The sequence below is a fragment of the Pongo pygmaeus genome, chromosome 22 (assembly GCF_028885625.2).
Source record: "Pongo pygmaeus isolate AG05252 chromosome 22, NHGRI_mPonPyg2-v2.0_pri, whole genome shotgun sequence".
Lineage (NCBI taxonomy): Eukaryota > Metazoa > Chordata > Mammalia > Primates > Hominidae > Pongo > Pongo pygmaeus.
Genome location: NC_072395.2, coordinates 52686395 through 52703999, shown reverse-complemented (window position 1 = coordinate 52703999; position 17605 = coordinate 52686395). Strand labels below are relative to the sequence as shown.

At 39.5% G+C, this 17605-nt stretch overlaps 1 protein-coding gene across 1 annotated transcript in view; it reads right to left on the bottom strand.

Moving 5' to 3' along the window:
• The window catches only part of IGSF5 (immunoglobulin superfamily member 5), a 55264-nt gene that overhangs the window by 11893 nt on the left and 25766 nt on the right, over positions 1 to 17605 (bottom strand). The window contains exons 4-6 of the mRNA XM_054468795.2: positions 17205 to 17504; positions 9104 to 9322; positions 1998 to 2019 (exon numbers count right to left, since the gene is read on the bottom strand). Of these exons, the coding sequence (XP_054324770.1) occupies positions 1998 to 2019; positions 9104 to 9322; positions 17205 to 17504 (541 nt within the window). The remainder of the gene's footprint in view (positions 1 to 1997; positions 2020 to 9103; positions 9323 to 17204; positions 17505 to 17605) is intronic.

Sequence of the window (17605 nt, the reverse complement as noted above, 5' to 3'; positions counted from 1 at the left end):
CACAAAATGACACCATTGATATATGCACCTAATCTCTGGGGATGTGGGAAAGATGTCAGAAGAATGTCACCTGTGGAGAGGAGGGGTAGGCAGCAATTTGACCGGGGTCTAGGGGGCTTTGGGGATGCTGAAGATGTTCTATCTGTGAATTTCAGCCATCAAGCCCAGGCATTTGTGCTTTTTGTGAAAACTGATCAAGCTACACACCTGCAACTTGTGCAGTTTTCTGTACTTATAAATATCTATCTAAAACTATCAAACAAATAATACAAAAATGCTGTGGGCAAGTATTTGTTAACAGAAATAATCTTCAGAATGTGCCAAGTGAAAAGAGCAAGCTATGAAATAATGGTTACTATAATCCAAATTTCACAAAATGCTTTGTGTGCATATCTATGGGTATATACATGAACACTTGAGTATGTAGATACATACATAGTTAATTAACAATAATTACTTCAGAACTATAGAAGTGTGGGTGATTTTTTTAAACTATTTCTTGTGCTTATCTTTATATTTATTTTTTCTAAAAATAAACATGCACTGATTTTTTCCATAATAAACATACAACTATATATATGTAATTTTAATTATTTTAATGCGAAAGAAGTCCTCAAGCAGCTGGAGCGAGTACCACGGACATCGTGAAAGGGGAAAGCAAGTGGGGTTGGATTATCCAGTGGGCAACCCCCATTGTCCCTCTGGAGCCTAATGCAGTCTCACCTAAGTTCAAGGGCTGCACAGAGACAAAGGTGCCCAAACCCTGAGGCAGGCCCACCCAGTTCACATTCAGACAAAAAACTCTACAAAGCGTGCAACAGTGAGTACCCGGCGTGTACATCAGGCACTCAAGATATACTAGCTTTTCTCGTGCTCCCAGTGTCATTACTCTGTAGTTGTTGTTATCCTCTACCCATTATCCTGAGTAGCTATTGATCACTTTACTGTGCTTTCAAATCACCTAAGACCCCAGAGAACAGAAATGGAAGATGTTGGCACAGTCAACAACGGTGAACCGAGAGTCCAGGCTTCCATTCCGCTGGTAGTAGCGATCAAGAGAAATGCCAGAATAATTATCAGGGTCTATTTTTCTTCCTCTTCCCTTGCCCTAAGTCAGGCCTCAAAGGAGGAATATTTTCAGACTGCTGCTTGGTGGTGTCCTCTCTCCAAACTTCGCAATCGCCAGGGGTCAGTGGGAGAAGGGATAGCCTTTGCCACATGGTGATTGTGCACAATCACTCACAGAATGTAGCCAAAAGGTATTTTAGAATCTCAACACTTAAAAATGTAAATATTCTAATAAAATACTGGTAACTACATTTGTTGTTATATTACCCACACCAAACAACATCTGTCTAAAAAACCCTCCCCTTGGTGCACATATGGCTATGTTAATATTGCAGACATTTAAAAGGGTTACTGGCTACTTATTGTAAGTCCTTGACACAGTTACCTTAAAAGTGCTTGCAGCTACTTCTGGGCAGCCTGGGAATGAAAGGAATTTTTCCATCCTGTCCACTCCCCGTGGCTGAATGAGCACCGAACACTGCCTAATTTGTCTGCCTGGACAGTTTCACGTGACTTGCAGGCATCTGGCTTGGCTCACTGCTCTCCACTACCCCAGAAATTCCAGCAGGACCTCTGCTGGTGGCTCTGGCCTCCACCCAAAGCAGGCGAGATGATAGTCATGGTGAACAGTGTCCTCTTGTGGAAAGAGTTGCAAATGCCAGACACTAAGAAAATCTCCATTTCCCGAAGTGAACCAGAGCAAGTCAAAGGTAGGCAGTGGCAACCCATCTATTTCATTCCACAGTTCATGTTGCCTTATGAGTTTGTGATTGGCATATGTGTTTTTCAGCATTGTCTACTTTCAGTACTTAATTTTGGATAACATAAATCCAAAAATCCCACAGTTGTGTGTATGTATTGTTGTTATTATTGTTGTTGTTCAATTTTTTTGTTTTGTTTTCAGAAAATAGATGTGGTTTCAAACTTACCTTTGAAATTGAATACGAAATCCTGCAAAAAAGAACAAAATTACATTAGAAAAATCGGGATACTTATTCTAAAAATCAAGTCGCATTAATTTTTATAGACTCCCTTATTTTAACAGACCCAACATTAGTATTTGTGACCCAAGGAGTATTATTAAGTTTTCCCATACCAAATTATCAAATGACTTCCAAGCATAGGAAAGTAGAATTCACTGTTAACTATTAGAAAAATAAATAACTCCTAGGTACCTGAAATATAGATTGTATAGTACTTAGTATATTTCAGTCACCCAGGGGTATTTACTTATTACTTTGTGAATATTGAATTTGATTAGTGAGACTATACAGACTCCATATACCAAGAAGAAATGTTCTGTGTTATCAATCACTGCTGCTCTTCATTCAGTTTTTACCATGTGTCAGCACCAAGCAGGCTCTGTACAAAGTACTATCTCATTTAACTGTTACAATAACTCAAAAGTAGGTGTTACTGTTATTATATTTTTAACAGACTAGACACTATTATATTAATAATGCCATATTTCTTTAATTCAAAGATACATTTTCAATCAATAGGTACCAATGGTATCAATTGATACAGTTGTGCCCCCAACCCAACAAAAAAAAAAAAAAAAAACACTGTCATTAAATTGCTAATGTTTTTAGTCAGTGGATCCATAGACTGATTAGAAGGAATCTAGGATTTGAAGGTGGGGAGTAAAAAGCCACAGATCAAGTCCCCAACATTTTGTCCCAAAAGCCTGTGATCTTTGCAACCGAGCTTTACTGTCCAGGCCTTCTATATATCAAGTTTGATTAAGATTTTTTAAATACTGATTTTCCTTAGTTTTTAGATAATGTTCTCATGTATTTTCAGTTCTAATAACATCTGCCAATTTACATCCCAAACTAAAACAATTCTATCTGGATTGCAGAAAAGAGACTATCAGGTAAGAGATGAACGTCCTCCAGCAACAGGGGAATGCCTCCAAAGTCCCCATTGTAAGCACAGTTTGTAAGAAAGGAGCTTAATTAGATCCCATTTGTCAATTTTGGCTTTTGTTGCCATTGCTTTTGGTGTTTTAGACATGAAGTCCTTGCCCATGCCTATCTCCTGAATGGTATTGCCTAGGTTTTCTTCTATGGTTTTGTGGGGTGGGGGGAGGGGGTAGGGATAGCATTAGGAGATATACCTAATGTTAAATGACGAGTTAATGGGTGCAGCACACCAACATGGCACATGTATACATATGTAACAAACCTGCACGTTGTGCACATGTACCCTAAAAAAGTATAGCAAAAAAAAAAAGAAAAGGGAACAATGTTATATTTCTGATAGCTAAATAAATAATCTTGTAACTTAAAGGAAAAAAAAAAAAAGAAAAGAAAGGAACCTGGGGTCCCTCTAGAATGCTGCCATCCCAAAGCCCCCAGGCCAGGCTGAGCAGAACCTCAGCCATTCCTATGTGGTCAGTTAATCAGTTGGCTTACTGAGAAATCTCTGGATAGCAGCAGAGAACCAGAAAATACTTTCTGAAAATTTTTGATGTTTAATATTTTTAAGCATTGAAATAATCATCATAGAGAAATCCAGACCTTTACTCATCTTTCACACTTATGTAAAGGTATAGCATAATTTCCACTATGAATCACACCTGGTGGAGCAAGGTGGGCATTGTAAGTAGGCTGTGGCAGCCCTGTTTGTAGCCTTATCTGGACTTACTGTGAATGGGGTGGGCGGGGGTGGGGGGACAGTTCACTCTTACAAAGGCTTTTCATCTCAAAGAAAAGATTAAATCTAGGATGGATCACAGAAACTTTTAATAAACTTATTTAATTATTACTACCAATCTATAGGATAATATTTATTCCCATTCTGTAGATGAAGAAACTAAAAATCACCTCCTGCACATCCTGTGTGGGCCAACAACCATCAGTTAATCTTCTTATGAGTATAGAACAGACAAAAGCTGAAGGGAACCAGGATGTACAAATAACCAGAATTTCTCCAACTACTCCACATAGCTCATGTTAGAAATAATGTTCTGAAGGTACTGAACAATCTCTAGTCACATCTCTATTAAAATCTAAGTCATTTAGTGGTTTTCCTTTAAAATCCAGTGTCTTCCATTTGAGTAACCCATCTGGGGCATATGGAATAATTCCCAGGTAAAAACAATTTCCCATCTAATTTAGGTCCAACAGGAGTTCACTGCCTTTCAATTTCTGCTTCCCAGAGAATAAAGGTATATCACAGATGGAACAGAACTGAGAACCCAGAAATAAATCCACGTATTTACAGCTAACTGATTTTTGGCAAAGGTGCCAAGAACATACACTGGCGAAAGGCTGCCTCTTCAATATATGGTCCTGAGAAAACTGGATATCCATATACAAAAGAACGAAATTAGGCCCCTATCTCTTACCACATACAAAATAAACTCAAAGTGGATACAAAATAAACCCAAACTTAAAGAATTAAATATAAGACACCAAACTATAAAACTACTAGAAGAAAACATGGGATAAATCCTTCAGGACATTGGCCTAGACAAAGATTTTATGGCTAAGTCTTCAAAATCACAGGCAACAAAAAGAAAAATAGACAAATGGGACTATATTAAACTGAAAAGCTTCTGCACAGCAAAAGAATCAACAGCAAAAATATAACCTACAGAATGGAAAGAAATATTTGCAAACTATTCGTCCAACAGGGGATTAATATCCAGACTATATAAGGAACTCAAACATCTCAACAGCAAAAAAGAAATCAAATTTTAAAATGAGTTAATGGTCTGAACAGACATTTCTCAATTTAGATTGTCTAATTAAACATGTAATTGTCTTCTTAGACATGTAAAAATGGTCAACAAATGTATGAAAAAACATTCAACATCACTAATTATCAGGGAAATGCAAATCAAAACCACAATGAGATATCATCTCACCCTAGTTAGAATGGCTATTATCAAAAAGACAAAAAATAAAAATGCTGGTGAGAATGAACAGAAATGGAAACTCTCATACTCTATTGGTGGGAATGTAAATTAGTACAGTCATTATGGAAAACAGTATGAAGGATTTTCAAAAAAACTTAAAATAGAGCTATCATACAATCAGGCAATCTGGGTATCACAAAGAATTGAAATCCGTATGTCAAAGAGATATCTGCACCCCCACATTTATTGCAGCACTATTCACAATAGCTAAGATATGAAATCAATCTAAATATCTATTAATAGATGAGTGGATAAAGAAAATGCGGCACATATACACAATGGAATACTCCTCCACCGTAAAACAGAATGAAATCCATAGCACATGGATGAGCCTGGAGGGCATTGTGTTAAGTGAAATAAGTCAGGCACAGAAAGATAAATACCACATGTTCTCACTTATATGCTAGGAGCTAAAAAAAAATTGAAGACATTGAAGCAGAGATTATAATTGTGGGGATCAGAGGCTGGGAAGGGGAGGTAGTGGGAGGAAGCTAGGGATAGCTTGGTTAATGAACACAAAGTTACAGCTAGATAAGAGGAAAAGTTTCAGCGTTCTGCAGCACTGTAAAGTGAATGTGGTTAACTATGAGGTGCTGCGTTTTCAAAAGTCTGGAAGAGAAGGTTTTTGAATGTTCACCACACAAAGAAATGATAAATGTTTGAGATGATGGATATGCTAATTACCCTGATTTGATCATTATACATTGTACACACATATCAAAATATCACTCTGTATGCCATTTTTAAAAGGACAAATACTGCATGATTCCACTTATATAAGATACTTAGAGTAGTCAGATTGATAGAGATAGAAAGTAGGATCGTGGTTGCCAGGGACTGGGGGGAAGCGGGAATAGGGAGTTATTGTTTGATAGGTACAGAGTTTATTTTGCAAGATGAACCTAGATCTGTGGATGGATGGTAGTGATGGTTGCACAGAAGTGTAAATTTATTTAATGTTACTGAACTGTACACTCAAAAATGGTTAAAATGGAAAATTTTTTGTAGATTTTGCCACAATTTTTTAAAATAAACAAGTTTTAACAATAAACATGCAAAACTAGCCAGGAGAACACTAAAACGGAAAGCTACAAGGCAGACTCGCCCAAGGAGACATTAAAACATACTATAAAACTTCTATAATTAAAACAGTACAGTGTAAGTGCATGAATAGGCAAACGGACCAATGGAACAGAATAGAGACACCAGAAAGAGACCTAAGTACATATGGAAATCAGTGTATGATAAAGGTGGCTTCTCAAACCACCAGGCCAAAGACAGAGATTTCAGTCAATGCTGCTGGGACAACGGCTTAGTTATTTGGAAGAAGACAAAATTAGATGCATACAACATATCACACAGAAGAATGAATAAAACCTAGAAAGACAAATAAATGAAACCATATAAGATATAAGCACCAGAAAAAAAACTTCCATATAAGGAAAGACTTCCTATGACTCAAAACGCAGATAAAGGGGGCCATCAGTCCTAACATCAAAAGAATTCTTAAAATTATAAGGAGTAAAAAGCCCAAAAATCTGAGAGAGAAAAGAATGAGCAAAAGACATAGAGTGACAAGTTATAAAAACATATAAAGATTGTTCTCAATCATACAAAAAGATGGAACAGTAGTTCAACCTCACTTATAATAAGATAGAATCAAAACTACGCTGAGATACCATTTTTTATTTACTTACTTTCCAGGTTGGCATAAACTAAACAGTATGATGACACCCTGTTGGCCAGGCTGTGGGGAAACGGGAACTCTCATGTGTTGCTGGTAAGCATGCAAATTGTACAACCTTGCTGGAGGGAAATTTGGCAATCCGTGACAAAACTACATATACACATAGCTTTTGACCTAGCAATCCTACTTCTGAGAATTTACCCAAAAGCTACACCTCCATAAATATGAACATACACAACATTATTCATTGCAACATTGCTTATAATTGCAAAATACCAGAAATGACCTAAATGCTTATATATTGGAGAATGGTTGAATAAACCACGGTACATCTACACCATGGATAACCATGCAGCGGTAATAAGAAAGGAAGGAAATCTCAATGAACTGACATGGATTGATTTCCAGGATATATTGTAAGGGAAAAAAAGTAAAATGCAAAAGAATATCTATAGTGTACTGCCCTTCATTTAAGAAGGAAGGGAATATAAGAAAATATTCATGTGTCTGAAATTTTTTTAAGTTATACCACAGAGTGAATCGCCCAATCACAAACCAAATTCATCGAGGAGCTAAGACTAGACCTTTAGTTTAGTTAAGGCTAGACCATGCATTTTAGTGAGATACTCCATGTAAAAGAGTTAGCACAGTGCCTGGTACACACACACTAAGTGTTCATTGAGTGGCAGTTAGTGTTAATAAAACTCAAAATGTAGTTCAACTGACATGCAAGCTAACATCGAAACTCCGATCTTTAGAAAGATAATTTAGCTGTAGAAAATGTTCAAATAAGAGTACGTGAAGTTTTTAACAAAAGGAAGAAAGGTAAGGACAAACACACATTCAGCACACGGGAAGTCCTGGAGCATTCTCATGATAAAGCGTCCATAGGCTTCTGAAGCCACAAACTGCCTAATGCTATGACAAGCCCACCCAGTGTTTATGTGCCCACCCCGCCCTTGATCCCAATCCCAAGCAAGGCTACTGCTTTCACATGACGTGGGAGTATCTCAGAGAACTTCATTCTAAGGAAACACGTAATTATTTTTATTAATTGTATTGGTACTATTTTTTTATTAACAGAAGATCTTATTTTTTCTTTCTACCACTCTATCAACATTCACCTAAAAAGGGAGATTTAAAATTCTTCAAAATAGGAAACAACCATTTAATGTGCTCAGATATGTAGATATTATTCTAAAAAACCATGGCATCTAAATGACATTATAATAGTTATATATCCTTACAAATAAGCACAAAAATCCAATAATCAGTGTCTTTGGTGAGAAAGGCACTGCTTCAATCATCTTTTCAAGAGCATGAAGATCTTGGTCTTCCTAAGGGGTTGCATCAGGCCCCAGAGAAACAGCTTCCTTCCTTAAGAAAGCCCTTTTCTTCTCCAAGAATTTGCCACCGTTTCTTTCAAGGACTCTTAAAGCCCATGTGTCTTTCGTTGTGGTTTTTATTTTATTGTTATTGTCTGAGCTTTATTAAAGCACACAGACAAATAAAAATTATGTGTATTTACAGTGTACGCTGTGATATTTTGAGGTATGTACACATTGTGAAATGATTAAATCAAGCTAATTCATATAACCATCATCTCACATATTCATCGCTATTTTGTGATAGGAATATCTAAGACCTATTCTCTTAGCAATTTTCAAGTACACAATACATTATAATTAATTACAGTCATCATGCTGTACAGTAGATCTACAGAATTTATTTTTCCTGTCTAATTGAAACTTTGTACCCTTTAACCAACATCTCCCCAACCCCCCATTCCCACTTCCTGGTAACACCCACCATTCTACCTCCTGTTTCCCTGAGCTTGGCTTTTTTAGATTCCACCTATAATGGAGATCATATAATATTTGCCTTTCTGTATCAGGCTTATTTCACTTAGCATAATGTCCTTTAGGTCTCTCCAGGGTGTAGCAAAGGACAGGATTTTCTTCTTTTTGAAGGCTGTCTAGTGTTCCATTGTGTCTATATACCACATTTTCTTTATCCATTCATCTATTGATGTACATAGGTTGATTCCATATCTTTGCTATTGTGAAGAGTGATGTAATGAACATGGAAATGCAGATATCTCTTCAATATGAAGATGTCATTTCTTTCGGATATAGACCCAGGAGTGGGATTGCTGGATTATAGGATAGCTCTATTTTAATTTTGGGGGGAACCTCCATACTGTTTCCATAAAGGCTTAACAATTTACATTCCTACCAACAGTGTGCAACCACAGCTTCACCAACACCTGTTATCTTTTGTCTTTTTTATAATAGCATTCTAATAGAAGTAAAGTGATATTGTAGTTAATCTATGTTTTGAAAGAGCTGATGAGTTCATTAACTTCAACTGCTTGTACCAAAAGTTCAAAAGTATGTAAAAATGTAAATGAACAAAAAAATTACCTCTTTTTCTTCTGCAGCAGAAACAACAACGGCAGCAGCAATTGCAGCCACAATAACGGCGGCAGCGGCAGCAGCAGCAGCGTATTGTAAGAGCACACGTCAGCGTCAGAAGCATGGTGCCTGCTAATCCAAGTCCAACTTTGCCCCAAGTAGGCAATGAAAAACCTAAACTTGGTAAACTTGATAATATACCTGGAATATTAATACTGCCTCCAGTGTCTAAAGAAGAAAAAATGATATTTTAGTGATACTTGCACTGCCTAGAATCACAGATTCTGCCCCATTATAAGTTGCATTATGTTTTCTAGTAATATTATAACTATTCAGCCTGCTATGGCTAGGCGTCATAGGCCAAGTTTCTTTCAATGTGTTTAATTATTCAATACTCTACAGTACCTTCCATCACAATACTTATTTCTGCCAGTAAACAACTTCTTAGTAACCCAGTTCAGGTGTTGCTTGTTTAATGTCTCTAATATCCCTGAGAAGTAGATAAGGCAGGGCTGGGCTGACAGTCCCCTGAGGTTGGCATAGTGATGGTCACGTTTGACATCCTTTATTTAATCAAGAAATACTTTTTGAGCACTACCGCTGGACAAGACTGGAATGAAGACATTTTGTTCTCCCTTCCATGTCCCCACTCGTTGACAGTCCAGCGCCCAGAGGAAACCAGGATATTCTGAGGGAGAGTCACTTCTAAAGGAACTTAGGTGCATGGCTTTCACCCCAGCTGCGTCCAACTCCCCGACCCTCAAATTAATTCCTCACACAGTAATTGCTTTTTCCACAGCCTTTCAGGAGACACCTTCCTTAGTGTGTATGTTGCCCTCTTATTTTGCCTAGTAGTCATGCAGGTGGGAGGAAAAAAGGGTAAGTTGAGGCAGAGCAATCAGGAAGCAAGAGGGATGTAGGGAGAGAAAGAGAGAGGAAAAAGCCATTTTGATTCTTTTCCACCATATCTTAGGCAGAGCTGTTGTGGCTTCACATGATCATCCAAATTCAAATTTAAGTTAATTAAAAGTATGAGTCATTAAATATTCAGTGCCTCAGTTGCACTAGCCACATTTCAGGTGCTCAGTCACCACAGATGTAGAACATTTTTATCAACACAGAAAGGGACAGTATGGGAATTACATTGATGTTCCCAAGAGAGTTTTCATCCAGCCCTTCACTTCTCCCTAGTGCACCATGCTGAAGTCAAACCACACACATTTAAGTTGATCTGTTTAATTGTGAATTGTTATTCAACAAAAGGCTGTCACTCAACCCTGCGTGCTTGGGTGGTATCTTAATGTAAATGCATGCTATTTTGTTAGATACTAGTCTTTAGAAAATACTGAAACAGTAGACTTCCTATGAAGGTACATGGCGTTTGCTTTGAAATCAATGGCCATCCACCACTTTGGAACCAGAGACTGGAGTTCAAAAACAGCTCTTAGATGTTCTTCCTTAGAATTTTCCTGGAAAATTGACCTTGCAATAGTAGTTTGCTATTCCTATGTCAAAGTTAAATGACTCTACATGGAGAAGAGAAGTCTATGCACCAGGCAGTCAGCTGCAGCTGAACCAGGTCTAGGGATCACCTTTCTCCCCATAGTAAGATGCCCAGAGCAGAACTGTAGGATTATAAGGAAGTCAAACTACTTTCCTAATGCTGTCTATCTCCACATCTCCCACCATCCGAGATGAGCTGGAATAGATAGAGACTTGTAAAGAGTTCTCCCAAAAATGAAGATGGAAGGAACAGATTACACCCTTCCCATTCCACACCTTCCCAGCCCCAGAGTTGAAGCACTAACACAAGGCAGACCGTTCACATGCAGAAAACACATTTATCCCCTTGCTCCACAGACAGCAGAATCCCAAGCGTCACCTGGAATATCATTGCACATGCAGATTCAAAGCCCACCTCCAGGGACACAGAGTCAGGATATCCCGAATGATACCCCAAGTGATTCTGATGCAGATAGTTGGTGAGCCACGTTTTGGGAATCCCTTGTACGCAGCCAAAATGTAAACACTGCCCAAGCTACCCACGACATGACAGGCTGCTCTCACACTCCCCCTCCCACAGATGTGATAATAAAATGATGAAGTTCAGAGTTGGATCCATGATCTTCACAGTCTTGAGTCGAAGGTTGGACCACTGTGTGGGAGCTTTGTGACTGAGCGAGAACTTTAGGTTTCCTGTGGATGGAACCAGTGAAATCTCATGACCAGCATTTCTTGCTGCATTAACTTTGGCTTCTGGCTCACTTACCAATAACAATTCCTGTCCCACCAGGCTGTTCAGGGGTGTGTGTGAAAGTTCTGAGAATGCTGTAAGCTACAGTGCACAGGCTCAAGATGGCAGTGGTCATCCTATTTCCAGTTTAACGGACTCTTACTAACTGAAGTTTGCAAATATAACAAGTTTTCTTAATAAGGGAGCTGGCTGGGGTTAACCAATGAGGTCTGGCTCAAGATTTAAGAGACAGGCTTTAAATTCTTACTGGCATAAGACAGGATGCTTGTTAACTGACTCACACACTCCCTATCAGTAGACTTTTCTTCCCCTACTAGACAGAAATATGAGTGTGCCAAACTTCCTGAAACTGGACATAACACTTCCTCTAATCTAGCACAGATAGAGACTGCCTTAATCTAGGACAGAGAGAGCCTGCCCTATTTTCAGGGAATGCACATTTAACAGAAGGGAAGGGACGCTTTGCTGGGAATGGTGACTGAGGCAAGGAAGAGACTGAGGGCCAGAGGGACTTTAAACACTCTTTTGGCCCTTAATTTAACCACAAAGTTCAGAAAGTGATGCCTGCATTCAGTCAAAAGCCCCAAACTCTGACCAAAATGGAATTGGTATTAGGAACCACATCACTTATTCTTTCGCTTCCTATTTGTTGTGACCACGCTCCATTGGAAGGCAAATATTGCAAGTTTTATGCCTAAGTGAGACTTAAGCTGAAGTCTCCCTTTAATCCATTGGAGCCCAAAGTGTAGTGTATGAGTCAGCAAGAGGCATGATTTAGTGCTGGGGCTACACAGATAGACCTTTCCTATTTTCATAACCATTTCAAATTTATCATATATAATATATATTTTATATATAGGTATACACACATGTATGTATATTTTTGTTTAGTATGGGGCTAATTTTTTTAAAAAGAGTGCATTTACTGTAGACTGAAAAATAGATCATAGCCATATATTATTGACAAATCAAAAATCTGACAGTGGACAGAAAACACAGACTCTTGGAATGATGTCATCCATAATCCAATCTTTTCATCATGCAGACAAGACGCTCAGGACAGAGGGACTAAGTAAATGGCACAGGGAGCCCAGAATAGGAAGCCACAGGACCCCTGGCTTATATCTTTCCATCCTGCCATGTGTTGTCTCCAATGTAGAATAATCCTTCTGAGGAAAATATGGCCCAGGTATGACATAAATATATTTGCATAAAGTCTACAGCAGGGTGCTGGTCTGTGCCTTGTATCCTATGGAGGGTGTGGGTGTGCCTGGCTCAGGTGAATGGCAGGTTTGCTGGAGAGGATGAGTATACTATACCTGAGTAACCTACACATAGTGACTAAGGAAGATTAGCTCCAAGGTCAACACCGCTTGCCTTTCTCCCTACACTCCTTCACACCACTGTGTGCTTGTTAGGGCCTCATTACTGACTTCACCATGTGCTTTAACCTCCGCTTGGAGATTGTCCTTTTCCCATCTGTGAAGAAAAGGAAAATAGCATTTCCCAGATGCTCTCAAAAGAATGCATAGAGTTTTAAAAAGGTATAGAATTTCTTGAAACCAAATGGATTAATATAAAATGTCACCACCAACACGTGCCAAGTACATATTAATACCAAATGTCACCACCATCATGTGCAAAGCATACCCCTGTGCCCACTAGAGGTGACACAAGAGATCTCCAAATCAATAGTGTGAATGACAATCACTCCCTTTCCAGTCCTATGTGCTCTGGAGCAAGGACTGTTCTAAAACTGAGGCTCAGAGAGGGTAAGTAATTTGCCCAGAAGACACACAGCTAGTGATTGGGTGAGCTGGGATTGGAACCCAGGCTGTCTAATGTCCAAGTCTGTGTAGACATAGCACTTGATCAGGCTGGAGGGGAAGGCTAGGCCTTAGAGATTTTTTTTTCAGTTCAGTAGTCCCCAATCCTGGCTGCCCATTAGAGTAACTTGGGAACGTTTTTTACAATTGCAATTCCCAGGCTCCACAAAAACTAATGAAACAAAACCCCTAGGAGGAGCCTGAGCCTCAGCATATTTATGAAGAAGGCTCCTCTGCTGTCTCTGACCCACAGCCGGGAGAGAGGACTTCTCTCTTCTTCTCCTACCCACTTTACAGGTGAGAAAACTGAGCCCTGAAGGTTGCTGACTTGCCCAAAGTTGCACCATCAGTGCCAGGGCAAAGGCCTAGGACTGTCACTTCTAATACTCTTCTCTGCATCCAAAATTGCCATTTCTCCAAACAGTAAGGTCATAACCAGGAATCACTACATTCTACAAGGTGCTCATGTGTCCTAAAAACACTACTTCACTTTAACCATTTCACAACCTACACACAAGTAAATGCACAAAGAAAACCACCCCGAGGGGCAGATGGCTCTGACAGTGCTTCTCCCAAGACAGGGTGAGAGGGCCTCACTCTCTAGTTTTGGATACATCTGCAATGCTCGAGGTTTGTATCATTTCCGTAGTTAAGAAAATCAATTTCTAAAAAACAAATCTGAAATGAGTGTTAGCCCTCCCAGTATGTTTTTCTCTAAGGAAACCTTTTGAACTATAAACCAGGAAGTACTTCATACAACCCTGTGACTTGCCCTGACTAGATAAGCTTCCAAAGCTGACGTCATTCTTCTTTCAATGACTTGCAGGGATCATTTCAGAAATGAAAACAAATGCTTTGCACTTTTAGGAAATGGGTGGAAAAATGGATGTTTAGGTGATTCCTGAAGAAGCCTGAATGGGCACAGCCCCATTAACACTTGGCTCTCTGGAAACCTGGCTGTTCTCCTTACAGCCTCATCTGGTCACCAGCTCCACCAACCAAGGCTGCAATGAGGTCTTCAGCTAATAAAACTTACATAAAACACACAACATGCAGCCAGCCACCAGCTGCACTGGATCTTGATGAATAATTTAGAAACAATTACCCTTTTCCAAATGAGTCCAATAAAGCTAGACTCATTGCAAGCACCCACTGAGCCTCCCTCTCCCAGCAGCCATGCCTCCAGCTGCCGTCGTTAAGGCACTAGTTCTGGTCTAAGAAGAATTCAGTGAATTAAACCTGATCAAGGGAAATTAAGTGCTCTCTTTCCCTTCCACTACAAAAGAAAACATTTGCAGGCAAGCCAGTCTCTAAAATCTATCTCTCTAAGGTACCATCAATCAGGCCAGAGCTCCTGCTGCATCGTTACCTTGTTAAGATGTATGCTTTAACCAGTCCATTTTATTCCATTTGGTGCTAATGGATTTTTTTTGAATCTTCTCTTTCAAAGCCTGGACCATACTTTATCATATTTAAGTAGACTAACTTATGATATTTAAGGTTGGTTCCCTGGAGAAATGACTGATTCCAGGTGGAGACAGCTGAGTGCAAAGTGAGACTGGAACACCTTACTGGTCCAGGTGCTCAAAAACTAATAGGGGGATGTTGGAAAGACACCAGCACCAGCTTGGAGGGACACCAACTGACCAAGTCTGGAGCAATCTGGGTGTCAAAATGAAAAATGACAGGAATAGATTAGAATGTATTGAACAAAATTGAGTCCCTACTAAAACTGTGAGGAAAAAAAAAAGGAAGAAAAAAAGAAAAGGAAGAAAGGGGAGGGAAGTCTTTTGTTTAACAAAAGAAAGCCAATTAATAGATATGGAAAGAATAATGGAAGCAGGAAATCACTCTTTACAATCACCATAGAAGTAATTGATTCAGGCAATGATTTATCAAAGAATGTAGAAGTTAGTAGGTAAAAAAAGAAGAAAATCATCTCCTTTGCAAGGACGTGGATGGAGCTGGAGGTCATTATCCTTAGCAAACTAACACAGGAACAGAAAACCAAATACCGCACGTTCTCACTTATAAGTGGGAGCTAAATGATGAGAACACAAGGACACATAGAGGGGAACAACACACTCTGGGGTCTATCTGAGGGTGGAGGGTGGGAAGAGGGAGAGAAGCAGAAAAAATAACTAATGGGTACTGGGCTTAGTATGTAGGTCATAAAATAATTTGTACAACAGTCCCCTGTGACATAAGTTTACCTATACAACAAACCAGTATGTGTAACCCTGAACCTAAAATAAAAGTTTTTTTTTTAAATTGTGTTAGGTGAAAGGCTGTGGGTAAACAGGATATTCCCACAATATCTATTGGCTACATATTAATTATAAAGTCAAAAAAGGTACTTTTATGTTGGATAAATTCAGGGTATGCCACCTTCACCAAAGGGTCAAACTTATGCCAATGAAAATTGTCATCCTGTGGCCACATGATATTACCTATATCTTGCCAAAAATATGTAACCTAAGTCAGAGTATGTTGAAAAAGTTTAGACAAATCCAAATTGATCCAAATTGATCCAAATTGACCCAAATTGAGAGGCATCTTGCAAAAATAACCTGTACCGTTCGAAAATGTTTATCTCAGAAAAGACCCCAAAAAATGGGAGAACACCAAGTGAAGATGAAGGCAGAGAGGAGGGTGATGTTTCTACAAGCTAAGGAAGGTGGAAGATGGCCAGCAACCACAAGGAACAAGGGGAGAGGTAAGGGACAGAGGCTCCCTCCCAGCCCTGAGGAGGAACCAGCCCTGATGACACTTCCAACCTCCAGGACAGTGAGAATATCCATTTCTGCTGTTTAAGCCACCAAGCCTGTGGGCTTCTGTTACAGCAGCCATGGGACCTCATATACCCTCCAAGTGGCTGCTCACACGGTGGGCGGAGTTGCCAGGTGAGCAGTTTCTGGAGACAGACTGCCTGTCATTTACTCACTCTACAGGTGAGTAGAGGTTGCCCTGTCATTTACTCACTCTACAGACGTGGGCAAAATCCCAACAGCACTGTCCCTGTCACCTTGCCTTTACAATAGGAATAACAGCAACACTCATACGGCTGTCAGGCAGGTTAATTCTGCGAATACTTGAGAAGTGCTCAGAATAGTGCCTGATAACTTGGTAAGGGCTATAGGATGCCGTTTATTATCGTTACCATCATTATTTGGCTTTGGCTATGGCTTTGTTCTGAACTTTGGAAGATCTCAGGTAAAGGTGTGGTCATGGTGGGAAAAGCTTTAGATGAGAAGAAAAGCTCTTCTCAGCTTCTAGGCCCAGCTCTGCCACTTTGGCTGTGTGACCCGGCTGAAAGCACAGAATTTCTCTAGGCCTCGCTTCGTTTTTTGTAAAATGTTAAGTTAAAGTCAATCTCCAGCACCCCGGGCCCACCCTGTCCAGGCTGACTCAAAGCTCACAGGCACTATGGGCCCCTTCAAGGAATTTGGTTAGAGTGTCTGGAACACCAAAATCCCCACAGGAGATTCTTTAGGGGGATCTAAACTTTAAAGTTATGTCACTTAGTCAAGTTAAACTATATACATATAGACTTGACACTTTCAAATACATTGTGGATTTGCTGGGGAAGAAAATGAAGCATTATAATTCCACTAAGATTGGAAGAAATCCAGGGAGACCTGAACACCCTCCTCCAATATGAGGACCTGCTTCATACAGGCTCAGGGGGTGGGATCAAACTGAAACAGTGGTAGGTAAAAGCTAGAGAAAAAAATGTTTAATTCAAGCATTTGTCTCCAAACTTGATGCTCTTTCATGATAAATAATTGGCAAGATTCTAAATGGTTTTCAAATGTAATAAGAGAAAAAAAACTTTAAGATGGAATTTAAAAAGCAGATGAGGGTATAAGATTATTAAGCTGACAGCAGATGTGATTGGCCTTATCATCCCCACCCAAAATCAAAGTCGTCATATGATTTTTCCAGGCATCGTGGATGAAGGAGCATTCTACATAATATTGAAGCATGAAATAATCATTCATTTCATATAAAGCAGAACATCTTCACTTACCTTGGGGACGCCGAATCACAGTGAGATTTACAGTTGCAGACTTGCGGGCCTTCAGGCTCTTCCAGGTAGCCACGCAAGTCAAAGTCCCATTGCTCTGTGGGGTCAGAGCCAGGATGCTCACTGCACTTTGAAGGTCGCTGGGCTCCGGAACAAAATAATAGCTTGAATGGCTGACCAGGAGACCGAGCTCCCAGGAAATATCCGGGAGCCGGGTCCAGTGCGAGGCTCGACAAGTAACTTTATAAGGTTCATTCTCAGCGACTACAAGATTAACATTGGGAATGAACAGCTCTCCCATAACTAAAGAAGAAAAGAGAGAAACACACTGAAGACATGACCGTGCCTCTCACTTCTAAGTTTTCTTTTTCTCTTTTTTTAAAAAAAGTTTTGCTTCAAATTAC